This window comes from Manacus candei, unplaced genomic scaffold (genome assembly GCF_025592945.1).
Source record: "Manacus candei isolate 608988 ecotype Guabito, Panama unplaced genomic scaffold, ASM2559294v1 h1tg000020l, whole genome shotgun sequence".
Taxonomy (NCBI): Eukaryota; Metazoa; Chordata; class Aves; order Passeriformes; family Pipridae; genus Manacus; species Manacus candei.
The window spans coordinates 5388214-5415777 of NW_026138068.1; the positions used below are offsets into that span (position 1 = coordinate 5388214).

General features: G+C 40.6%; 1 protein-coding gene across 1 annotated transcript; it reads right to left on the reverse strand.

Moving 5' to 3' along the window:
- Positions 1 to 456: 456 nt before the first annotated feature.
- On the reverse strand, positions 457 to 25122 carry SLC15A4 (solute carrier family 15 member 4). Its single transcript, XM_051785436.1, has 8 exons — positions 24488 to 25122; positions 17098 to 17393; positions 16122 to 16290; positions 15661 to 15738; positions 12863 to 13031; positions 8943 to 9098; positions 4043 to 4201; positions 457 to 1859 (listed from the first exon to the last, which is right to left on the reverse strand). Exons 1-8 carry the CDS (start codon positions 25058 to 25060, stop codon positions 1711 to 1713), a joined length of 1749 nt encoding a protein of 582 aa, XP_051641396.1. The 5' UTR covers positions 25061 to 25122; the 3' UTR covers positions 457 to 1710.
- Between the last annotated feature and the right edge of the window lie 2442 nt (positions 25123 to 27564).

Consider the following 27564-nt stretch of genomic DNA (forward strand, 5'->3'; position numbering starts at 1 on the left):
GTGCCTGTATGTGCTTTGGAAAATAATGACACAGACATGAAACACTACAGGTTCACCCCCAGATCAGATGACTGGAACAGCAGACACAGAGAGAAAAATTATGTGGTCCCTGTTCTGCTCCTTATGCAGCTTCCACCACCTTAATATTAGGCTTTTTTAGCTGGTTATAAATGGGATATTCCAGAAACAGGGCATATGGAGCTTTTAAAACAACGTTAGAAAAGGAAATTAGTGTTTCCTCATATGAGACTGTGCTTGCTTCTTTAGTTATTCCAATTTTAAATCATATTAAGTAAAGTAATAGCTGAAGCATCTACACTGATTTATCTGGGCAAAGATAGGTCAGCTTGCACTCTGCTACATTATCTGACAAAACTAACAGGGTGCCAGAGGACATTTAGAAATCTAATACCACTCCACTGTATCCTTAGGAAATAAAGGCTAAAGAACAAAATATTTGTAGTATAGTTTTATTCACCTAGAAACAAAGGATCAAAAGTCACAGCATGGAAGTTCATTTTATTTTGTAAACTCATTTAAAAAAATGTCCATGTACAAAATAAGGACATTTTAACAACATAATTGCAGACAAAGGAAACTATAAAAATTCAACACATTAGTAAAAAGGTTTTTATTTTCTTTCTGCATAATTCCTTGCACCTTCCACACCAGTCTGCACACAACCTGAAGTACAATTGTTAGAATCAGTAAAATTCAAGAGGCTGAACATAAAACCATTGGCTCTGCTGGAGGAATGTGTTGCTGAAAGGTACAAACCCTGTTAGCTAAAAGGAAGAGGCAAGACTGAAGGGACTGGCTGAGGCTGCTAAATGGTTATTGCGCATTGATCTGCTGAGAATTCCAGCTCACTTGGCTTCCTGCAAATATTTAGGCTATTCCTTAGGGGAGTAACAGACTTAGACTGAACAGGGCTTTGTCCAGAGGTGTGCGCTGTCCTAATACAGGTTCAAAAACAAAAACACTTCTGAAGTTAAACAACTGCAGTCCCAATAAGTGTTAATTGTGCACCGAAATTTACAGCAGTTGTCTAACAAGCTACTGGGATATATAATTCAGTCTTCAGTATTGGATACTTCTGACTGCAAGTTTGGACTTAAACCCTTGATACGCTGCCAGCAGAAGGTCGATTATAAAATCATATTTGTTTTTAATCTGACCTAATTTATAATTTAATTTGTCCCTGTTTCTCCCTCCAAAACGACTCTCGGTATTGAAAGTTTATTCTTGTAACCACGAGCTGAGGTTTCTGTAAAACAGTTTTCTGTCCTGTGTCCTCAACACAGGCTTGAGACTGTCGAGTGTTTCTCCAGCTCCACTGCTCTCCACCGAGCAGAGCTTTTGGGTCAGGAACAGTCCATGTCTCATGTGACTCCTTATACTCCATTTCCCAGTGTAAGTGTCCCAGCTTTGAAGAGTTAAGTAAACATCTCCCAAATGAGCAAAGAGCAACTCGAATGCCTGGAGTTAATCCACTTCCAAGGTTTGTTTGTCCTCTGCCAGGACGTAGTGCAAGAAACAGCCCCACCAACATAAGGCACTTACCTACGTTACACGAGGGGGGCAGGGGAGAGAACTCCTGGGCATGCAAGTCTGGGGAGATCCCACTGGAGAAAACAAGAGCCTGGGGGCTCTGGGAGTGCTGCCACTTCCTTGGGTGCTGCTGCAACAAAGGCTGCTCTGCAACAGGGGTCAGATCCTCCCGTTGGCAGCGGCTTCATTCCCCTTCGACTTCTGGTGGTCGTACTTCACAGAAACAATCAGGAAGAGCAAGAGGGTGGCTCCTTGGATAGCAGCCAGCAAAAAAAAATAATAGTTTAACTGGCAGCCGTTAATGTTACCTAGAAAGAAGTGGAGAGGGAAAAATAAACATTAGTAAAGGCTATACAAATAGAAATGTGAATCTCTTCGAGTTTAAGTGGTGAAGACCTTCCAGCAAAACACGGGCAAAGCCAAATCAAATCAGGCTTCCATCCAGCAGCAGAGTTTCATTTTTAATTATCCAGAGCAAAAAGTGGCCCTGCTGAGGAAGGTGTGCACAGTACAAGGAATGCTCTCTTTGTGGTCCAATACCTTAGACCAAGTAAAAAGAAAAAAAAGAAAAAAAAACCAAAAAAACCTCCACAAACCATCAAAACCCCTAAACCAACAAAAAACAACAAAAAAAACCCCCACAAAAACCCCCTCAAAAAAACCAAAAACACCAAACCAAACCAACAAAAAAACCCAAAAACAAACCAAAAACAAATAAGCAAAAAACCCAAACTATAAAAAACCACCAAAATCCCCAAAAAACCCCCAAAATGAAAGCTTTTAAGGAAAGAGTTTGGCAACTCCATAGATACAATGAAAGCCTTTACTGCAATTGTTTCTCAGCCTTCTTTGGGGACAAAGTTTAGAGTTCATGAAAACATACATGGTTTCTTTGTGGTTCACCTTTGACGCTCCCTCAAAGTTGTCCCCAATTAGTGATGATATAATGTGACACATGAAATAATGTTAAATTAAGAAAGCCCACTGCTAAAACTTTTCTGTTCAGAAATGTGCACTACCTATTGCTGTACTTCCAAGAACAATATATTGTGGCTCATTTCCAACGTGCCCCGTGAGCCACAGCCAATGGGACCATTATGATTATCAAATAGGGTGCAGAGAGTAAAACAGTGATGTACACATGGATCCTAACAAGCTGTTCATGCAGCATGCCCATAAAATGTTCAGATCAAATTACTTTAATTACTGAAACTTAAGATTCAATTAAAGGAACTTATAATAAAACGCAATAAAATTAAACGGAGGCTTTCCCTGACATTTAAAATACAATATCCACGTGAATCTCCATTCCAGGAGCAGACATGTTTAAAGAGTAGTAATTATCCTTTATGAGATGGGATATTAAACCCAGGAAATCTTAGTTCTTGTAGGAGAAACAAGTCATTCCAATGGCAGGAACCAACACTGAAGTGCCAGCAGAGAGTTACCTCCAATGGTATCAAGAGTGGGCAGGAAGAGCAGAAACTGGGTGCATGTTCTTATAGGCAAGAGGCTAAAAAAGCACCATCATTAATTTGTATGAAATTATAATCCTCCTTATCAGCTGAATTATCTCTGTAGGGAGCTGCAGAAAAAGATGCTTTTCTAATCTTAAAATTGACAGGGGAAAAAAAAGTCTCAATATGAGGAAATTTTCATTTGGTGAGGGCACTTCCATAAAGTTCAGGCTACTTGTCACCTTTTGCAGTTTTTTGAAGAACAACTTAAAACCCACAGATGACGACTTGTGGCACATGTCCTGACCGAGATAACGTTACTTTGTGGTAGATGCAAATCAAGTTTAAATGGCAAATTCTCTCATACCACATTTAAAGTTTAGGCTGCACTTTTAAGCCATGTACACACAGTAGGTCTAGCATATGTTTTAAGAACTTTTCACACTCCTTCTGTTGGAACTAATTAGCCCATAGAGGATGGTGGGATTTTCTGAAATTCCCAAGGTGCCACCTACTGGTGCCAGTAATTATTTTTAACTTCCACTGGCAATACATAGCAGATGATTTGTTGGACTTTAAAGTGTATAAATAGCTAGCAGACAGAAATGCAAAATTAACTCAGGGTAATTTCAATGAAGTCACTTGAAACGAGGAAGCTGAATAATCACTAAGAGAGAGAGATGGGTACATTTTACTTCCCAGAACCACAGAAAGTAATTTCAGTACTTGATACCAAATATATTCTCCTTCTGCACCTAATTTAAATATTTTTTTACTAAAGTGCAAGTATTTGCAAGTAATTTCTAGTGATAAAATGCAGTAACAGCTGAGCAGGCAACTGACAGGAGCCAAACTATTAAACATGTGTTTCCCATGTTATCATGAGGGCAATGCATCATTTTGCATGATCAATTATGTCATACTTATGTGCAAAATGAAACTTTGTCTTTAACAGTTCAATGTCCTTAATGCTTGCTTAACTAAGGGAAGCCTTCTGCTTTACAGACTATGAATACACTGAGAAATACACTTACCAAAATCCGTGTGATTACTCATCCAGCCAATTTCTTTAATAGACACCAGTGCCAACAATCCAGAGCCAACAAACGATCCAATCCCCGAGAAGAAAAAAAACAGCCCCATAATGGCACTCTGCATGGATTTGGGAGCAGCTGAATATGCAAATTCTAGACCTGTATTAAAAGATGTAAAAAAAATGCTACTGGAAGAGCTAAGAAACATGAGTAAATTGTTCTACTTTAGTGCTATGGAAGTTACAGGTGTGCAGTGAATCCCTATCAGTTCCCAGGTCCCTCTAATTGCTTTATGAACCCTGTTAAAGGTCATCAATATATCAACCCATCACATGGGCAACATCTGAGACACACACTTTGATCTTATTAATATTACACGTGTAAAATCAAGAAATCTCCTGAGCCAACATATTCATTTTTCTGTCTAAAATTATCCTCAAAGAAATGTATTAAACTGACTCTAATCTGCCAAGTTCCACGTTCCCCTTCTCCCTCGTTTCTGTATTCCCTGTCTGCTGTGCAGTATTTACAAAGCACGTGGCATTCCCTGCTGAGAACAAAGTGCTAAGGAACTGAAGGGCACTCTTGCACTGACCATGAACATTTATTTCTCACAGATTCGGTGTCTGGATCTCTGAATGTGCAGACAGAGAAATTAATTGCAAGTGGAAAGGCAGTAATTAGTTTTACCTTCATTTTGATCTAGAAATCTCTGAGCTCATTGCTTGCTACCCTATTCTTTTTAAGACTTGTAGATAAGGGGTTTCAACTTTAAACTGTCTTTACTCAAATTTCAGCCAATAAACCCAAGAAAAACATACCAGTGACCATCAATCTGAAAATGTGTGCTACTGAACTGAGCACCAACAGAACACACTGGGTTAGGCTCTGCCATGCAAAGACTAATGTCCATGATTAACTCCTTTTTAGAATAATACCCCTGTCAAAAATCAAATGGGATTATTCACAAGAGACAGTCAAATACATTCTCTGCAGAGCTGTTTTTGACAGGTGAGATGCTTGTTTCAAAAGAGTCTGCTTCACACTGAAAATTAATGCTACCTCATCTAGCATTTTTCTTGGCAAAGAGAGCATTATAGACCTGAGCATTGCATAAATCTTGCATTACAGACTGAAAACTGCAGAGCTCTTATGTCTTGCATAATAAAGGTATGCTTTACTTACACCATTACTGGTATTTGACTTTTGCTACTCCAGACAGGCTTTAATAGAAACACACTGGCATTTTTTTCCAAGAGAAGGATTAACACTCCAAGCCAGACAGGCCCATTTGCCCGTTGTGAGAGAGGAACTTGGTTCTTGTAGGAGAACCAGAACTGTGTGTTCTCACTGATCCAACCCTGAGAAATCACTGGGAACCAACAACTGCATCTATTTTCCTGTGCAAAGCACATTACAAAGGCCAACAACAACCTGTGTGGGAGGGCAGGAGGGAACTGAAACACTCCTCACCCAACTCAGCTGTGTGGGTTCCTGGGAATTCAAACTGTAACCAGAGACTGGCTACAGAGATGGAGAGACATCTGCAAACGGGTAAAATTATATTTACTTTGAGAACTAAAAATGCCTTTTTTCTTTTCCCCTAGGCTTTGGGGGGGTTACCTGAATATAAAAAATTCAGATATTTCAAGGAGTATTTATCTGGCCATTCTCACTTCAAGAAAAAAAAAAAAAAGCAGATTACTCTCCAGATGCAGTAGTTTGTTTTTAAGTTTCTTGTTAAGTTATCAGAGCTGCCATCAGTCTCCAGAGCCTCAGTCACATTTTGGTCACCAGGCTTCTGTACATTTTGTACAAGTTAAGCTCAAGTATAACACAGGAAAGGATCTGGACTATGTTTTCTCTTGTTCATTTTACAGATATACTGGATGTGAGTGTTCCTGCTGGAGAAAGATCTTAAGATTCAAAACAAAACCCAAAATGGGTGTTAACACCGTTGGCACTTTTTGCAACAAAACAAGGCACATTTCTAAACTTGAATAATTTTCCCAGCCACGCTAATATTTAATCTGGCAGAAAGAATATCAAATCTTTTCTTTGCCTTCAGAGCTTCTCTGCCCTGCTGGCAGCCATTGATAACGATTTCATGCTACCTCAAACAAGCATTTCTGAAATTAAACCCTCTCGGTGGTGTTGTCATGTGAGATTACAATTCCCAGCTAAACAGGGGTGTGTTAAGAGGATTGACAGAATAATACAAAAGATTAATGCAATGCCTGTCATCTTTTTAAAGGTACCTCTTGTGTAACTAATGTCGCTTAATAAGAATATGCTTAGTTTTACAGTAAACAAAAAAGCAAATGTATGTTTCAGCTCTTGTGATATTTAGCCCCTTTTTGTTCACAACAAACATTTCCACATCACTATAGCTTTGTAACTGGTAACAGTTTGCTTATTTTAAAGCTGAGTTTCATAGCACAATAGATGCCTTTATCAGATTTAATATCGAATTGGTAAAATATACTCTCAAGTCTTCAGAGGCCTTCTTTAAAATATTAAGAATTATGTTTAGATAACAATCAGAAGGCAGGAGAAGAATCTTTGTAAAAAAATCAAATGAAAGTGCAGTACACAAAGCAATTAAGCTCTCCATAGAATTTCTGGTACATTTTTCCTAACAATGACCAAGAGTTTTTGAAGTTACAAAGCTGTTGGTACAGACCCAGCAGTACAGAACAGCAGAGTATTCACATTAGAATTGTGTAAACCTTAAAAACTTGACTTCTGATGAAGTCCACTAAAGCATTTGAAAAAACCAACCCTCAGTTTGGAGTTCAACAAATAGAATTCTTCAAGTCCTTGACCTTTCCACAACCTGCAGATAGTTGTTTTTTCCTTGCAAACATGTATAAACTAGTAATAGTACCTGACAGAGAAACAAGACTGTGTAAGAGGGAAGACATTGATTTATTTTTGCAGGAACACTTGTAATTCTGATAAGTCATCTGTTCAGATTTAACTGGCACGATTACTAAAGTTGTAACTCTAAGTAACTCATTTTACTCTTTTGCTAAAAATGCTAAATTAAGCAAGACTCCATCTTCAGATTTCTGTGTGTTAGGATTTGTGACAGGTACTGTTCACACATAATGAAATGCACACTGATACAGCACAGCAGTGACATACTGACTGTACTGCTAAAGCAGAAATTTCCATTCAAGAACCTAAAGTGTCTAATATCTTGGCTCTTAGTGTGCTTTGAAGATAACAAACTCTCTCAAGCAAATTAATCCATGGATTTTCCTGTACATCACTGGGGGAGGGGACACACCACTTCAGCCATTCAGCACTTCCAGGTCCAGGTACTGACTGCTGGAGGACAGGGAGTGAAGAAATAGGAAAGCTCAGAGCAAATGAGCAGATAAGGATAAAAAAAAAACAAAACCAAGCAAACCAAACTCCACATTTTTCTTCTACTTGCCAAGCAATCCAAGCACCTTGTTTTACTGTCTAACAACTGTGATGACAGCAGGACACATGTAACCAGAAACCTGAGGGAGCAGAAGTTTTCTGTTCCACTTAGAGGGGAACAAATGGGCCATGTGACAGCTGGGGCCACCACCAGCCAGATCTTACAGAATTAGAGAATCTCATTTTAACCCACTGTGCTCGCCCAGGAATGAAAGTCACCTCCCACAGGGGAAATGAAACCAGGAGGTTCTGTCACAAGGAATCGAGGAAAAAGAGCTGCCTGTAACCCCAGTTTGAATGGGTGATCTTCCCAGTTCACTATTTCAAAGAGCATTGCAACATGTTAATAAGTAACTCTAGTTAAGCAAAAGCTAAATGATTTTTACATCAAGTCACTGGAGGAGTTCTAACATATTAAACAGAACTGCTGAGCTACCTGATGTAAGTAGTATCAGAGTAGCTACTTCTACTCCCATGAAAGGTTTCTGTTATTGGTGACCAGGCATTGCTGCCAAATATTAGATGTGCAAACACTGTGCTAAGAGATTCCCAGTAGCATTTCACTTCTTTAATCCCAGCACACCAGCATCAGACATGCCACAGTGACAACAGGTGAGCTGCCTGTGCTCTCCTCCTGTTGATGAGCCCTGCAGGTCTAGGAAACAGCCCAGAAAATCAGATTTTATAGTCCTACTCACCCTCTCCTCCCACTTCAATTTCAGCCTAAAACTCAGTACAATCACATAGCTGTTCTATGTACATAACAAAGAACAGGGTTAGAAATCTAAGATGTCTTGCATTTGTTCAAGACAGGCAAAATTTGAACAGTGTTTCAGTCTGCCTGGTATCTAAAACCACTACAGAAAAACTGATCTATACATGAAGTAGACAAAACAGTATCAAAGTAGCTACTTCATTATGAATATTCACAAAACCTCTTCTTATTTCAGAGATGTAAAAACTCCAGTAATGTGAATTTAAACTGGTGGTAAGTCTTTCTAAACATGGTTTATTTCTTCCCTTTCCCCTCACAAAGGTGTTTCCACTTACTACTTGACTTTCTAAACTGTAGCACAGTTTTTAAGACAAAAAAATTGCAAAGCACAAACTGTATTTGCAAAACAGAGGAACATTCAGAGGACACAAAACTGCATTAAAATACAATATTGAAAGAGTATATTGTTTTCCATTAGGGCTTGAAAATATCCAATGCTAACTGGATGCCACACAAATATTTTAAGTGTTGCTCTGCTTGAAATTCAATTTTGAAAACAAAGTCATAAATAGTCAGTTTTCAAATGTGCAAGACAATAGTGTGTTTTGCCACTTCAGATTAAGTTATATTGTATAATAATGTATTTGGAAACATTAGAGCTTACTTATAATGATTTGAGAAGTATCTATATTCTACAGTTCCGTCATTTAGGATAGACATAAAAGCAAATTTAAAACAGACAAAGACTCTTACCTGCTATACTTGCAAATATTTCACTGAATCCAATCAGCACATATTGAGGAATCTGCCACCATATTGGCAAATCTGCAGCATGGTATGTAACATTTCCAATTGTCTGATTAATTGTTTTAACCTTTACAATTTTCAGTCTGTTGCTTTCCAGAATTCCTATGTGGAGGGAAAAAAAAAAATACCTAAGACACAAATATTGTTTCTTCATATTAAGAATTACATTAGGATTCAGCCCTGAACTGCAATTACAAATTATACAATAGGAATATGTATTTATTTCCTAACAGAAAGCATTTCAGACTACTTTTGCCACTGTTATTTCAAGACATACAGTTGTTCTGCCATAGAATTAGTGATTATATGCTTATTCAGTACCAATAATTATACAAATTGCTAATAACACTTAACTCTTTTCTGGATGGATCAGCTGAGAGCTTTTTCATACACACTGTGCTGGGGTTTTTTTTTAAGACAATCTCATTTTCACAAACTACTACTTTGCTGTGTTGAACCATTTCACCTGCCACCATAGTATTAATAAATTAGAAACCATTTTGCTTATCAAAATGGCTACACTAGTCCTGTAGAACGATGAAAACCCTCTATGAATATGATTATGACCTTTATGTGACACTTTTCATCCGAAGAGAGCCAAAAGCTCATTAGAGCTTGATTTACAAGCAAGACATTGCATAGAAAGTACTTCATACAGAATGAAAAATAGACATGATAGTGTAAAATATAAGCACTTTTAGCTTGCTCAACACAACAGTTTAGAGCAGAAAGTGAATATCAAACAGCACTGTAGGGTTTTGTTGAAGTTGCCCAGATTAAACGACTGGGCTCAGCGTTACAGAATAGCTCATGGTTAATAAAACTCCCTGCTTCACCCAAAAAGGACCTCTATAAAAGAACTCTCAATATCCTTGGAAATAAGGTGAATTTATTCATCACCAATTCAGAGGAGCAGGACTGAGTCAATGATGCAGCTTCCTACAGTGGGTGTTACCCACACGGCCTCCCTTTAGTGCCTGTCACTTTTGGTCCCTCCTTGCTCACTGAGCCAAGACCTGACCTAATCTTGGGGCACAAAATATCCCTCCTGTTACAAAAAAACCAATTGTACAGAGCTTAAACATGATGCTTCATGGATATCACACCATGTAGGTGTGATTATGTACAAGCAATTACATCTGCTTCCTCACCTCTGGCTTTGTCTTTCCTAGAGGCAGAGAAGGATGACATGGACATTTAATATTTAATATGTTGGCTGAACCACTCTGAACCCTATTGACAGCACATACAACTTCTAATGCACAGCCTAATATCTGTTCTCCCATTTCTTCACAAATCTGTGACAGAGAAACCCTGAGGGGACCAGCCAGATCCCATCTCTGGGCTAAGGGACAATGCCAAAGGAAAGGACTGATGTTTGCCAAAACCACCTCCTACCATGACATGCAGTTTTCTTATTAATCCTGGTCATGGCAAGGGACCCAAGCTGAGCAGAAAGCATGAGGAAAGCTCCCCAGAGTCCCTATATACAGTCTGTAGGTGAGGCCACAGCTAAAGAAGTGTATCTTTAGCTCTTCATCTACCTCAGTGCCCTCTGAACTACGAGGAGCTGATGTAATTAAAATAAAGCTGGATTTCTTGATGGGTTTGTATTTTATACAGCTGCCAAACTTTTTAGTGTGGAACTTAATTAAAATGTAAAAAAAGCAGTACAGTCATCTAAGAGCTCAGACATAATTTCATTCATATACATTCAACACAAAAATATTGCACCTCAAAACATCTAATGATCCTTAATGTGTTTATATTTCTCACAACATAAGCAGATTTAGGAGGCATTTAGCCACATAGGAACATAATTAAAATATACCAAACCTTGCCATAAATTTATCTTCAAAGTACTTCAGAATCTAGAATCTATTGAGTCTTCCTTAGACTTTGATAGACAAGCTTCATGTTCAATCTTACAGATTTAGTAGTTAAAATAATCTTAAATTCTTGCTATAATGGCTTAAACTCTATAAATGAAGTAGATTTTCCAGTTGGATAACCTTAAATATTGCTACTAAGAATTTATGATAAAATGTATGAAGCACAGCAGATGTTCATTAAATCTAATCAGTTGTATTTTTACACAGTTTGTAAAATATTTTAAATAATCTCAACAATCTAATAGGCAGCCTGAGTAGTGTCCACAACTAATGCCTGTTAAATAAGTTAAAATGGAAATATGGCACAAACAAATCATTAGGATATTTCCATGATTGCAAGTTCTTAACATCATCATATGCTGAAGATTTTAATCAGTCTCTCTCTCTAAAGCAGAAATGGTTGGAAGTAATACTGTATTTTAAGAATATTAAAATATGGCAGCTATAAATATCATTTAATGAAAAAATAAAAATTCTATGAAACATATAAACCAACAGTTTTCCACCCTGCTAGAAATAAACAGTTTCCTACACCCCAAATTTGTGGCAACTGAAGCTCTTAAATTCCTCTTATGATGAAGAGATATTAAGTTACTCCAAAAGGTTAAACTTTCCAAACAGATTGCAAAGAATTCACCTTTTCAGCTTCTACTGTGGAAGAGCTGGGGAGGATCAAACCCACAAAATCATGTGTTACATTTGTAGGTGAACAGAAAAACTGGCATTTAAAATTTTCCAGAATTCTGCTGTAGGAACCCATTCCCCAACTCGGCTATCACAGCTCAATGTGCTTTTCCCCCCACTACTAATAAAGACAGATATTGCTGGTTTTGAATTCCCTTATATGTGAGCCTGAGTTCTATTTAAAGAGCTGACATTTAACTGTTTTACATCATCCTCTTTTGCAGTACCGGTGTTCTAAGAAACATGGAATAAGAGAAACACTCCTATTTTAAGTTTAAATGACTTTGCTTAAAGAACTTTCCTTGCCCACACACAAAGTGACCTTGGCCTAATAAGGTAATTATCTCTCTCATTGAAAGAAATCTTAATAGCCACATAAAGTGTCCCTCTCCCTAAAATATGGGGCATCACAAGTGCTGAAATTCATTTATTTAATGCTATAATGCTTTATCAATATGTTCATTTCAGTGATGCTAGTGAAGGCTATGGATTCCACGAAGCATTGCTCAGAGATGTTCAGTTCCACATCAGCAGCGCTTAACAACCTTAAATCATCTCAAAAGCAGCTGATTTATGGTTCCAGCAGACTTGCCATCTTTTCCCTTTCAAGCTACAGCTAAGCTATTTTACACTACACTAATTCCCAAACATTAGGGCACATTAAAGGTAGGGCAGAAAAAACCCCAAAGTGGGAGGAAACTCTTGTGCAGCCATAACCTAACTTCATTACTTTAGATAAAGGGAAAGGTAAAATTTCACCTTTTTGATATTTGGAAGTTAGAATGTATGAAGAAACATACTTATTTCTGAACCAATTTGTTTTTCAGGATAAATAAATTCTCAACTTCAAGATCAAGTGTTAATAAATCAGACAACAGGGACTTCCACAATACTGTAAATTTATTTTGAGAGGACTAACAGCCTTGTTCAGGCAACTCACTGATCATGAAGGGAAGGCATTTGGCCAGAAAACAAATAGTTCTCCAATACCAAGTGTACTAGAAAGTAACACTCTATGTGAAAACCTTGACTAACAGGCTGGTTTTGAAGGGTACATGCAAAGTCTACTTCAGGCAGGAAAAATGGTCCAATTTTATTGCAAAGGTTCAAAACAGTTTAGTAAGTTTTTGGATACAATCAAATTGGATTTCATGCAGTTGCATTCCAACTATCCCATGAAAATGAGATCTGAAAACGCTGAACTAAAGATTCACAAAGGTTTTTAAAAAATGCTGTTGCAAGTAGTTGAATAATTCATTATGTATGTAGATCTCAAAACTGTCTCCTTACCTGCAGCAAAGGCAGAACACATGACAAAGAACATTCCAACTGCAATCCTCTTCAGTGAGGATGGGAGCAGGCCATTCCTCTTTAAAATGGGGTCCACCAATTTATCTTTTAAGGGTATTAGGATCAGAATAAGCACTGCATCAAACATGGTCAACCAGGCTGCTGGAAACTTAAAGGGTAGATGGCTCAAGTTAGCAATTCCATACTTAAAGAGTTGATTTTTACTATTATTTTACAAAAAAAAAGAGATTTGTGATTGAACACTTTGATCCAAAACAAAGCACCGTGCACTGACAGACACTGTGAAAAGAAAAATGAGAGTGTGTGAAAGCTGAGGAAAACATTCAGCTATTCAGGTTTTCCTTTAGTCTGGCTGTTCATAAATCTGTGAGCTCAGAAGCACAAGTGACTCCTCACCACAGCAACTCCACCACTATTGTACATTCTCCCTCTCCAGACACACCTCCAGCTGTGCTGAGGTGGGCGTTAGTTTTGGTGCTGTTGTTTTTGTTTTGGGGGGGAGGATGCTCTGAACATCAAGTGTTCAGAGCAAAAAGGTTCTTTTCACAAAAGCAAATAATAGTGCACACAGTTCCAAGGAAAATGAGGACTAAGGAAATTACTGGGCAGATGAAGAAAGTACTCTCAGAAAGCAAAACGCAGAACTCGGAGACGTTTTGCAAAGGATTTTTTATAAGATCTCTAGGTTTCAGAGGGCTCCTATTTTAGATGCTTACTCTGAATTAATTTTTGTTAAAACAAAATTTAACTATCTAAAGTAAGCCTGTATGAAGTCCTTTTGACAGCTGAGATGGCTATTAGCATTATCACAACATCTGAGTGTTTCTGCTTAAATCCTGACATACAAACAAAAAAACCCAAACAAAACCAACCAACCAACCAAACAACCCCAAAAAATATAAAACAAAACAAAAAAAACCCCAACAAAACAAAACAACCAGACTCCCCAAAGGCTACAAACCTCAACCACTGCAAATCCCTCAAAGACCCAAGGCCTCAGCCTCTGACACACTGTGGGCACACAGCTCTCCCTGCAGACAAGAACTCCACTGATTTACAAAGGGAATAACAGTCTAGGGTGGTTATATAAAGACATCCAGCAGTTTGATACATAAGGTTGTGTACATTACTTAGCAATGGTCACATGCTTTGAAAAATGCCCAGTGAATTCTGCTGAGTTAGGCAAATTCTTGCTTATTTTGAAGTTTTGCAAAATTGTAACTGCCAATTTTCCTCCCTCTCCCACTCACCTTTTCCTTTGCTTCAAATATCACACCAGCAGTAACCTGTGTCACAGTTTGTACAGAGACTGATTTGTGTAATTAGAGTCAAGGATGTAGGAATTTTTTGTCATTGCTAAATCTGGTAAGAAAGATGAGAAATACCAAATGCCTCTGGCACTGCTGTATTTCACCCAATCAATCACTTGGGTTTGGGGTTTTTTTTGTTTAAAATGTATGCTTTCCATTTTCTACTCTATCAGGAGCCTGCAGATTAAAGGGCATACACATATTTCACTCTTTTCATATCAAGAGGAAATATGCTTTTCTTAGTATTGGGCAGAGGTGCCTGCAAGAGCTTAAGGAAAACCTGACAAGGTACAATGTAAATGTTATATTACTGCTCCTTCTCCTAATTACCTCAAATCACTACATAAAGGAGATTGCAGGTCAGCATCCTTCAGGTAGACCACATACCACAGAAGACAGCAAAACCAAATTAACTTAGTTGTCTTATGCTGTTAGATCAGAACAAAGTATTTCTAAATAAAGCAACACAACTGATGTGCTGCAGAGAAAGGAGCCAGTCACTCTTAGGGCAGGACAGAAAATCATTCTTTAGATGTATTGAGACATTGTTCCATCATCCTTGCCTCAAATAGTGTTTAAGTAAACACTACAAAGAGGCAACTAACTTTTAAATCCACACTTTTGTTAGAAAAAGTGGTATTTTAATGTCTTTTCAGGAAAACCAGTGAAAGCCATTATTTTTTTAACTAATTTAATTAAACATAATGCTTAATTACAACTTGAAACAATTCAAATGCTCAGTTTGATAACCAAAGCTCCACGTTCATTTCTACACAATAAACATTCAGACTGACAATATTTTTATTTTTAATATTCAGTCTGACAATGGGACTCTGAACTCCTGTGTGCACTTTGTTAGAAGAAAATAATCCACTTCTCTAGTCCATGTTATAAAAAGGCATAATAACATAAAGTAGACCTGTTAATAACTTATATTCATACTTTTTGGTTTTACTTCTCTGTACCATTCCTGCAGGCACATGATGACAGCCTTTCTTGGAAAATATTGATTGAACAACTTCTTATGATTCAAGGTAAAGTGATTATTGATTAAGCAGTATAAAGTAACAAATGTATCCCAGATTCCAAATATTAATGCATCAGTTAAGGAGGGGTATTCCTACTGAGCTTGCAGGAATGCTTCTGTCCTACTTTGGAAACTTAGGGCATAGAGATTTATAAGCTTTCTTCAAAGGTCAGACTTGGTCCACTGAAGGATGAAGACACTCTTAATTAAAGCAGTGAGAGTTACCTGAACACATTCAGAACAGGATGGTGTGGACTCCACACACTTGTTGGTGTAACAAAACCCCTGTAATGTGCCCCATGGTTCTAAATGCCCAGTGGATTTGGCCACCAGTTCCCCTTAGGCACTACCTGACCTTGCTGGAATTTTTGTACAACACTTACCTCATTTGCATTTCAGCTAAAGAAAACATACTTTTTAAGGTGTTTTGCTCTGCTTACCGTGTGGATGGAGTTGGTGTCATTTGGGATCTCAGGAATTTTCAGATGGAGACTTTGCAATACATATGTTGTCTGCATCTAGAATTAAAAAAGATGGGTTGACATTACTTGGAGAAGGAGCGCTGAGAGCGAGGTATTTTTAATAATTAACAATGATTATACCAGAGGTAGAGTGCTAACACAGCAAAGCAAAGAGAATTATTGTTGGAACATTACAAAATTTTTATTTACATTTACAAAATCTGAGTCTTAACTACAGCTTTAATGATTTCATTTTCTTTTTTATTATTAGGTCAAAATATTACTTGAGAGTTTTCTCAAAGAGCCATTTGTCATCTCTCACCTTCAAGGTAAGTTTCACATTTATGAGAGAGCCCTCAGAAAAAGTGTTAGATTAGAAATGATGGTTTTTTTTTTTTTAGACATGTAAAATACAACTGTAACCATTTGGAACTACTCACTTGAAAATACACTGTCCAGTAAGGTATTAAAGCCAGGAAGACAGGGATAATCTTGACAAGAGCTTTTACATCTTCTACTTTATCTTCTCTGAAGGGGCCCCCCCGAGACAGCTTGGCCATCTCAAACAGGCTTTGCTTGCGAGGCTGGTGAAGAACTCCCTGGCCTTCACTTTGGAAAAGAATTGGAAATGTTTAGTTAAACAACAAAAACTGACACGACTGGCAATCCTGTGACACTTCATTATAAACAGCTTATGCATTTCCAGAGTAACTCATGCAAGTTACAGCAACACAACTAGGCTGGAAGGGGTCACAGGAGGTGAAAACATAAGATGAAACCTGTTATGAAGGTTTCCTTACTTCCCATCCTCCTCCTGCCCCAGCCCTAAAAAACTGGCACTCCAATATGCAGAACTTAGAATAACCTGGGATATTTGTGATATTGTTTGTTAATGAATTAATTATGGTAATTGAATTGTTTCTCAGTCTGAGTACCTGAAACCTGACATCTCTTATCAGGGATTCAAGCACCAGTATTCCATGGGCATCTCTTAAGTGTGGAAAAACTCTGGAGGCCCATCAAGCCACTTACAATATTAAATGCAGATGGCAGTGGTTTTCAAATCAGAAGGCACCCATAAACATATCTAACAGAGAAGTTAATTCATGCTTAGAAGCAGCATAGCCAGGTTATGTTACAGTTTCAGAAACTCTGAACTGGCAGGACACTGCACTCAGCTGAAAACAGCAGACTTATCTTGCACCATGGAGATCCAGTGACCTCAAAATGTGCCTCTCTCATCCCAAAACTCCCAGAAAATATCTCCAGGACTCCAACTTTCCAGTTCTAAAAGCAGACCTGCATGTTCTAATGCAGTCTCTGGTGTGACTCACTACCAGCTAGTTTGAACTAACTAGTTCCAGCTCCTGGGTTGATTTGCTGAATTCGGGTGATACAGAAGAGCTCAGCACAAACCTGCTGGTTGAACGTTCCATGTGTGTCTTCTTGGAGCAGCAGGAATATGTGAGGATTTTGAACATGTCTGTGAAAGCACTGCCATCAGGGGGTTTGGTGATGAAGAAACTCTGACCACATAAGAAAACCATGAAGGAAATCCCAATGCAGACTGTTGGGATACTGTATCCAATAACAAAGCTCACGTTCTGTTGGATGTATGCAATGCCTCCCAGAGACAGAATAGCTCCCAAATTAATGCTCCAATAAAACCAATTAAAAAATCTTCTCGTGGCTTCCGGGCCCCGATCTTTGACCTGAGAAAGATTAAAAGCAAGTACTTCAGTTTCTGAAGAAAATGAAGCCTGTTTATTAGAATTCAATCAAGTTCAATGCACTGAAGAGTTCAGGTTTCATTTAGAGTCACACTGGAATGATTTAAGTGTTTTGGGCTTCACATGGTATTTGATGAAATGACACCTCACTGAGCTACACCATTAAGGGAATAACTTTCTAGAAGCCCAGCACAGGGATAAAAAGCGCCAGGTACTCCTGAATGACAGCTTCCCCAGAGAGACCATTCTTAGTTCTACTGCACTGACTCTCATTTGGTCATTTCTCTACACAAAGCTCACTCAGATTAACATCCCATAGTCCACAGAAGCTCAAGTAACTATTTCTTAGTAAACAAAAACTTACCTAAAAATTCATGTATTGCAGTAATTGCAATACACATAACAGTGAACTGTACTCCATTTTCTAAACCTCAAATGAATACTTGGTAATTAAACAACAACTTTAAAGTTTAACCCAGTCCTAAAGCTTATCATCAGCACATAAATGGAGGACTTGTCATTCTGACCTTTAAAAAAACCCAAAACTAAATCTGGGTTGCCTGAGTGTCACAAGGCCCCTGTAAACATTTTTCCCTCTAAGCCAGCACTGTTCATAGTGTTATTTTTCTGCTTGAAGCTCTCAGTGTCAGTAAAGACATGCCTGGTTTATAGAATTATCCTGTACAGTTTTCAGCATCACTCTTTATTACTGCCTACCAAAAGTCACCCCATGTCTTGTAATGGAGTCACAGGAACCCAGCATCACTCCTAAGAGGTGATGTAAGAGAAATTATGCAAGTTAAATTTTGAGACACATTAAAAAGATCGACTAGTCTGCAGAAGAATTCCTAATAGTGTATTTGTCAGTGGTTTATGACTGAAAGGCCATTAACAGTGACTAGCAAGTCAGTGCCATGCACCAGCCTTGCTGAGTCAGTTAACTTTCATCTGCAATTGCAAATTTCTCCTCCTCGTTTGCCAGATCTTTAAAAGATCCATGTTTAGTTTGCAATATGAAAAGCAAGCTGTGTCTTGAAATAAGTTTTTAACATTGTCAGTTGTGATTTACAGCTTCAGGTTTCTCAGTGGTGCACAAACCCATCTGTATCATTTAGTCAAGCCCAACAAAAGAAATATTTAGTCATTTTTTCCTGTGCATAGTTTATACCGTTGTTGGGCACTCAGGTATGTCTGTTACCACGTCAAATACAATCCTGGAGATAAATCCAAGAAATTCTCCCTCTCTAATTTCAACTAGGTACTCATTTCCTAATTCTAATAATCATCACCTGCAGTAGTGTACCAATCCAGGAATTCCCTCCCTCTAATCCCCAAACAGCAGCAGGGTATTAGCAAACAATTACATGGAACACAGTGCTCCAACTTGTCTAAAGCGTTACGATCTGTTTTATGAAGTTTCCATTTCTTCATCATAAAGTCTCGGTTCTCTTATTTCTGCAAAGAAAATGACTTCTCATCCTCCCTCTTACACATGACCTTGCTGACATCTGTACAAAGGAAAGCTGGGACAAGAGAGCAAACTTTGATACAGGTAAGAACAGGGCAAGCCCAGCGTGATGCTTCTATCAAGTTCTATCCCAGCCTCCAACCATTAGCTCCTGAAAAACTTCCAAAACCAAGGATGGCTTCTCTCTATCTCCTTAATAAATGCAGCAGCTCTCCTCTCCATGAACTTGCCTAACCTGCCTCTGAACCCAGGTCAGCTTTTAGAATCCATAATATCCCCTGGCAAAGAGTTCCCCAGCTAATTACCCAGTGGGAAGCACCACCTCCCCTCGCCTGGTTTGAACCTGCCCTGGCCTGGCCTCACTAGTTTTACCCAGTTCCAGGAAACAACAGAACAAAACTGAGCTTTATCCCATTCCTGGCCCATTTCTGCCTCTCTCTCCCCCAGCCATTATTTCCACAAACCACTGTCACATCTTCCTTCTTGCTGCCTTTTCAAGGGTAGAAGCTTTAGTCTGATTCATGATTCCTTGCCTGGAGACTCCTGACCATGTCTGTGTCCCTGAAACTTCCCTCTCCATCATCCTTTCTGAAACAGAGTGACCCAAAAGGAAGGCAGTGCTCAAAGGGCAAACACGCCACAGGCTTACAACGCAAAGAATCCATTTTCTCCTTCCTCATCAAAGTAAATATATGCACTAAAAATCGCATCACAGCCACATCTGAGATGCTTCAAAGATGAAGAACTACGAAGATGTCTTGCCAAAACCAGAAAACACGGTAGAGTTAAAAGGCAGTTCTTTTCAAACATCTCATTGGCTGCCCGAAATATCAACAATATTACATTTACAGCGGATCACTCAAAATTTCCCCTGCTGGCTGCTATACCTGAGCTGTGTGACAGCACAAAACATCTTCATTATACATTTTAATAAGGGACTAAGAAGGAGAAAACCATGTCAGACTTTTATTATTTTACTTTTATCAAGCGCAAGCACTTTCCACAGAACTGCAGGAGTTCTCCTTTCCCCCTTATGTTGCATTATTTTCAATCAGCCAAGTGGAAAGAAAAATCTATCACTCCCTCTGCTCAATTGCATCTGTGCTCAAGCATAGCAGCACCCTCCTCACTCTCCTTGTGATGCCAGCACCTCCAGCTTCATTAGATTCCCAACATCCCACCAGCAACTGCAGCAGGAAAACGATGGACATAAATGGCACACGTACAGTGTGAGTCCTGCATCGAGTCAGTGCTCTGGGCTGAGGGTTCCACATCCCTGCACTGAGAGTCAGAACAGGTACATTTTAAAAGATTTTGGCCCCATTGCAACAAAACAGATTAAAAAAAATAATAAAATCTGGTAAGTGTCCTTTAAATATAGACAATCCAAATGCAGAAGGAAAAGCACAGTGACGTTCTGAGTTTTATAAATGGGATTACGCAGCCCTGGATTTCAAAATAGTAAAGGAATAGTTCTCAAAATCAAAATTTCTAATACAAATCATGTATCAGATTGATTATGGTCAGGTAAGATGTGAATATGACCATGGTTTTCATGATAAAGACTCCTGAGTGCCTGGCAGACTCTGTGATGGGAATTGTGCCACCACCAGGTTATTTACAGCCACTTTCAGCAGAGGACACACCAGCTCTGTAACCCTGCACTGCAGTCCTCTAAACTCATTTAGGATACAAGGTTACCATCTTAGAATGAGAGCAAAACTTCAAATGCAACTCAAACTAAGAATGGGAGGAAGAGTAACTGGATCTTTAGTTACAACCCCCAATGAAAAGTTATGACTGACAGCAAGTTCCACAGCACAGCTGTCCTAAGGTTAATACTTAGATCTCATTGTGACTTGGAAGAAAGATGATCCTTGCTCAATTATCCCTCTCCTGGATTTTTCAACACCAACCTCTTTCTCAGGAGATGATCCAAGCAGTAGCCAAAGCAGCTGGTACAGCTTGAAAACAACAATTATACAGCTCAAATATTAAGATCGTATTAGATTTTTCTGATTATTATGGAAAGAGTCAGGAATCTGAACAGATATCGTTGCTTCTCCATAGTTCCTGTTTTAGATGCTTTGCTTTGTCACAGAGGGATTTTTTGAGCTCTCACAGATCAGTTCCAAAGAACTGGTTACTACAAGGTTTGTTATTTTTGCTGCAGCTCGTGTGTATCTGGTGCCCACCACTCCCCTGGGACATCTGATTTCTGTCATCATCTCAAGTATTTCCTAAACCCCAACATTTCAGAGTTTCAGGATGTGTCTCTCCCTCTTCGCATCATCACAGATTCAAAGCTCTGAGCTCCCATTTGACTCACATGAAAGAACAAAGATCACTCCAAAGTTACTGACAGGAGCAGTTTTCACTTGCTCCTGTGATCAACTGATGACAGTCACAAGTGACAGATGTAACAAAAACCCCCAAACTCATCCCAGTCAACTCTGAGCAACCACACAACAGAGGAAGGATGGAAACACAGAAGCTTGTCCCTGTCTTTAGCCTACAAAAGAAAGCACAATGACAACAGTTCTGTGCAGTCACATTTATAGAATCCTGACTCTCCAATCCATCACTACAGACATCAGTTATTCTTTGAGGTCATCTGGGGAGAGCTCAGTAACTGAGCTACACACCATCACTCAGTTGCTACATCATTTCAAAGTTTCATACTAAAATTTGGCAAGTCCACATTTAAAGTCTGCTTCCTGTCCCATCTGTTGTGTTTCTGGCAGAAACAGAAACAAATTATTACTGGCCACGTGAATGTCACAATTTGTTTTCAAACTGCAGAGCCTTAGATGTCCACAGGCTCCTCAGAAGTTCAACAACAGCAACAAAAAACCCCACTCTTGCAGTTAGTGACCTTCAAATCTTTATATGTGGTTCCCCATCCTCATCTAGAGGCTGGAAAATCTAAGCTCTACAAATAAATAAATAAATAAATATCACTCTAAAGCCAGCTCTATACCAGCAATTTCCAACAGTAACTGTAACAACAATTTTAGCAGAGCTGGAACATTTCTGGCAGTTATGGACTGAGAAATTTATGGACTATAAGACCAATTCAGAAGGAAACTATACTGTGGGTTAGAACTGGTGTCTCTAATCACCATAACCCAGAAAGACATTCATCTATAATTAGAACAATGATTATGGCTGATACTAGATCAGTAGTCTGCTGCTAATTCTGCCTTCAATGTTGAAGCTAAATCAGCTTTCACAATAATGGCAAACAGTCATATTGTTTCCTAACTACAGAAAGTCACAAACTGCTACACAGAACAGGAAGTGACAGCAAAACACTTAAAAGGGGAACTGGAAAGTGCCAGGTTGTACGTATCATATGATTAGAAACATTATTCTGAGAACCATAGGTCAGATTTAGACCAGTGTGATGGATCCATCTGCAACTTCTAGAAAAACAGCTCATTTACAAACACAGTTAAGCAAAGCTGGTCTATATCTACTTTGCAGTAACTCTTCTTGCTGAGCTGACTGGCAAAAGTTACTCCATACTGACTCTACTCAGACAATTTTAGAGCACTTCTAAAGGCATCCATTTAACAGAAATTAAGAAACATCTTTCAGCTTTAGAGAAAAATAAGTACTGGAATGCAGTTTCCAGTGTTCCACAAAGTGATTCTTCTCACTGTATTAGAGCTCTCCACCCAAATTCTGTACGTACACCAAAGCTGAAAATCTCACATGGCAATTTGAAGAGATCTGCAATGCAATGTAATTAACAGTATCTGAAAAGTGGTTGAGTCAGCTGAAGTATCTGTATAGTATATACAACTATATGCTACTCATACTTCCTTTTGTTTGGTATTTAAGGGGAAAAGGACAAATCTTATCACATCCAGCCAAAACATGTTTGGATTGCACTCTGGCCTCCCAAGAATGTGGCTCTGGGAGACAGGCTTTATTCTCAGCAATATATGTGCATCTCATCAGCAGTTTGCTACCTTCCTATGCAGGGAGAAGGCACCCAAGAGGGCCCCAAACTGCATAAGGTAAGTGGTGTGCTGTAATTTATTTAACAATAGATAAGCCAGAAAAAGAGAGAAGGGGAAAAATTCAGTCCTCGGCAGAGCTCTGCTGATTATTATGGACCAGAAAGGAGTATTTCTTTTGCTTCACCCTACATAAATCACTGTGAATTATCAGCATACCTAACCAAAACTGCTTTCCTTGAAATCCTGGGGGAAAAGCCTTTACAAAATCCAGCTACAACAGCTACACTTCCACTGGCAATGGCTCTTCTTTTGCTCCCTTCCTGCCGTTATTTCTCTCTTACATTTAACGTTCATGAAACATTTTGGGAATAAGCAGTCAGTTTTGAAAAACACCTTACAAGATAAAGTCATATTAAAGCTATTTCACTTGATGGGCTCAGGCTGGCTCAAACAGAACCAATGCACTGGGGACACACAATCCTAGGCTATAATAATGTTTTACATTTATATACTGCCTTTCACCCAGAACTCCCAAATTTGGAATACACGAAATGCCAAAGAATAAAAAATGACTGCACAACAGAGAACAGAGGAATGTTTGGCAAAGATGCTGTGGTAGATCCTCCCTCTTACAAAGAATTTCATGGCATTTCTGACACCTGCTCTAACCAGAACTCAGTGGGCCAGTAAACAGAAGTGCAACTGGATTTTCCTTGCTTTGCCACCAAGAAGGGTTTGGTTAAAAAAGCTGCTCAGTATCTGAGCATCTGAAATTCTCAGTTTGTAAAGCAGAAATTATATTTTAACATCCACAGTCAGCATAGTACCTTAGCATAAGGCTGTAAAAAAGGGACATGCACCAGAGCATTCCAGTTGCTACTGAACTCTAAGGTGCCTCTCTGATGTTTTCCGTAGGGCCACTGGGCTCTGCAGTGATGATCCAATGAATGATATCACTGAGGTGGATCCGGGGAAGGTCATTTGACAGGACATGTCCTCATGAGAACAGCCCAGGTGAAATGTCTACCACACTGAGAGTACCTTCCCACCCATCATGTGGTGCAGCATTAGCCTGCACAAAAACATCGCTCAAGGGCAATGCAGTGCACAGAGAACACCTAAAGCATAAAAAACTGTTTGTTCTCTGGCCTTCATGGATCACAGGATGATAAAGGCCTCTGACACTGCCCTAGAAGGCCCATGTCATCCTTGTCAAAGCTAAAATGCGTATCCTGATGAGCTCTGAGGTCAAATTCAGTGGGTACAAACTCCACAATGAAGGATAATTAACAATCCACTTAATGGCCATTAAATATTCAACCCAACTCCTCAAGATGGTGATGGCTTAGCCAGTTCAGGGACCACAGGTAAGGCAGGGTTACCAAAGGCCATAAGGGATCAGGCACCACACAGACACCAAAACTATACCAAACAGGGCACAACTTCACGACCTGCACTTACACAGGGAACAGAGCTGGATGATCTGATCCCCTCCAAGGCTAAACACCTAGAGAGAGGCGAACCAGCAGGCACTGCCCACCCCACCAAGGCAGGCAAAGCCCCTCAGCACCACTGACAGCCACCCCTGGTCCAGACCAGCGCCCACAAGCGGCTCCAGCAGCTGCCAAACAATACCCGACCTGGTCCGCCCCGAACGGGGTGATGTTGGCCTTGACCGAGCCGACGCCCAGCCCCACGAGGACCAGTCCCACGAAGGTGGCGGTGGCGCAGTAGCGGGTGGCTCCCGCCTGGGAGCAGGGCGCCGGGGTGGCGTTGGCCGCCGGCGAGGAGCAGTTCTCCACGGGGAACAGCGGGATGTCCCCGCAGAGGCCCTGGCGGGTGTGCGGCGCGGCGATGACGGGGAAGGCCAGCATGCCCAGCAGGTACAGCGCCATGCTCAGCAGGATGGTGCCGAACTTGCCCAGCAGCGCGTCCGCCAGCCAGCCCCCGAACGGCGACACCAGGTAGGTGATGCCCATGAAGAGCAGCAGCGCCTGGCTGGCCTGGGCGCCCTCCCAGCCGTAGGGCGGCCCGTTCAGGAACAGCACCAGGTTGGAGGTGACGCCGTAGAAGGCCACCCGCTCCAGCAGCTCGGCCAGCAGCACGGCGGCGCAGGCCAGCCGCCGGCCCTGGAACGCGCTGGCCGCCGCCGCCCGCCCGCGCTCCCCGCTGCTCAACAAGGGGCTGCGCTCGCTCGGCTCGGGCTCGTCCATGGCGGCCCCGCGTCCCCGCGGCCCTGCCCTGAGGGAGCCGCACCGGCCCCGCCGGCCCCGCCCCCCCGCCCAGCGGCGCCGCGCCATTGGCTGAGGGCGCTGTCACTCTCGGCCGGCGGGGCCGTCACGCGGGCGGCGGGGCCGGGGCGGGACATGGCGGGGGCGGAAGCGGCGGGGCGGGACCGGCCGTGAGGGGAGCGCGGGGCGGGCGGGGCGCGGGTGTCCCCTCAGCCCCAGGACGAGGGCTGCTGAGTGCGGAGCTTCGCCGGGAGAGGGAGGAAGGCAGGGAAGGAAGGAGGAAGGTTCTCTCTCCGCTGATGTTCCCCCGCCTCTTTGACTCAGATGCTGCAGCAGAGAAATGGAGTTTCACCGAAGCGCACAACAGCTCGGGTTGGAAGGGACATCGGGACATCATCCAGTCCTACCCCACTGCCAGGGCCGGGGCACCTGGAGCAGGTGACACAGGAACGTGTCCAGGTGGGTTTTGAAGGTCTCCAGAGAGGGAGACTCCACGACCTCCCTGGGCAGCTGTTCTGGTGCTCTGCCACCTCCACGGAAAGTTCTTCCTCATGTTGAGTGAAACTTCTTGAGTTTTAGTTCATGGCCATTGCCCTTCGTCCTATCGCTGGACACCACTGAAGAATCTGGCACCATCATCCTCTTGCCACCCACCTTTGAGATATTTCTGTGTGTTCATGAGATCCCTTCTCAGTCTTCTCTAGATCAAACAGGCCCAGCTTCCACAGTCTCTCTTCATTACAGAGATGCCCCAGACCCCTCACCATCTTTGTGGCCTCCACTGGACCCTCTCCAGCAGCTCCTTGTCTTCCTCGTACTGAGGAGCCCAGAACTGGACACGGCTGTCCAGACGGGCCTCAGCAGGGCCGAGCAGAGGGGTTGTGGTTTTTATAGCTATTTAATGTATTGGTTCAGGATTCACCGGCAAGGAGGCCTTTCTGCAACAAAATGGGATAAATGTGCGTTGTGATTTATTTGTCTGTGTTCTGCAGCCCCTGTTGAAGGTGTGGGCATGGCTCAGTGCCCGGGGTGTGCCCAGGGACTCACCATGGATGGGGAGCAGCAGCTGGTCCCTGAGCTGTGTTTGGGGTGTAAAGGCAGGATTACCTGAGCAGTGCCTGCAGGAATTATATAAGTACACACAGAGAAAGAACACTCTGACCTGAATGGAATGAAATGTGTGATTAAAATGAGAAAACAAATTAGTGGTTGCAAGATCAGAACCCTAAGAGGTGCTGTAGTTCCACCATCACGTGTGTTGAGGTAAACATCATGAAAGTATGAAGTTGTCTTGAGCAGCAGATCTTAAAGTCATATTTTTGGCTGAAACAAAGTGGGGAAGATACTCCTGGTTCTGTGTTTTCAGTTAAAAAGGTAAATTGATTGACATCATTTAGTTACACCAAACATCTAGGTATGACTTAAAATTTTTGGAGCAGCGTTGGTAATTGAGCAAGCCATGCTTGTAAAAGTAAATGTATTCATTTAATAATGGGCCTTTGTAAATAACATGTGCCATAAAAATGACTCGTTAAATATATTTGCTCTCTTAACTAGTTAGCAAATTTTACGACAAAGGACAATGAGGAAAAGGCAACCAGCTGTACAGAGATCTCTTTGTGAACTCCTGCAATATGACTGATTCTGTAATTTAAAAAATTACATTTCAGCTTTTCCCAGCTTAATACAGTATGTCATATCAGTTGTGATTACATATTTTTGAGGCGTTTATTGAGACACAAAGTAATTAAGCACACTTTGTGTTATTGTGTTTTAATACATGCAGATATCACATTCTAGGCCCTTCATAATTTACTTTGGTGAGTGAGGTGAGATTTTTATATTGACCTATCCAACACCTCACAATGCTGAACAGCATTTGAAATGTACATTAGAAAATGCTATTTAAATCTTCAGGTATCAAAACAAAGGTACACTCACTAAAATTCAGAAGTTACTGTTAGAACTCAGCCACTCTCTCCAGCAGATCAGGAAGGTGGTTTTAATTTTCCTCCAAACAACACTCAGCTACAGTATGTTTAAAACTCGATTGTGATCCATCCTTGATCCTTTCTTAAAATACAGTGAATGCACCCATGTTTTCAGAGACACAACACTAAATGCTGCAAAGACTTCTAGAGTGTTATTTTTTTCAGTCAAGACCTATATAGCATAAAATCCAGAGTTATCATAAATAGTAATAAAATGTTAAGATCTCTTTGAATGTTTCCTTTATTTCCTCTTTATTTCTCGGACGACTGGTTAAGTTTCCTCATTTCTCATGGAGCAGGCCTTGTCTTACTTTGATGTTTGCATTTTTGTCTTCTTTGTGTTGCACACTAAATGTGCTGGATGGCTTTTGTCTGGGGTTGGAGCCACGGTGGTGCAAAGTTACAACGACCAGGCTGTTTGTCATGAGGTATCTCATGCAGATACCAGAACTGCAGCTTCCTTTTAACCCAAAACATGTCTGCATTTTGGATCAC

Coding starts and splice junctions, on each gene's coding strand:
- SLC15A4 (XM_051785436.1), bottom strand. CDS start 25,060: ATGGACGAGCCCGAGCCGAGCGAGCGCAGCCCCTTGTTGAGCAGCGGG. Junction 17,394..24,487: donor CCCCGTTCGGGGCGGACCAG/GTCGGGTATTGT, acceptor AATCTTTCTCAG/GTCAAAGATCGGGGCCCGGA. Junction 4,202..8,942: donor AATATTTGCAAGTATAGCAG/GTAAGAGTCTTT, acceptor CTTTTAATACAG/GTCTAGAATTTGCATATTCA.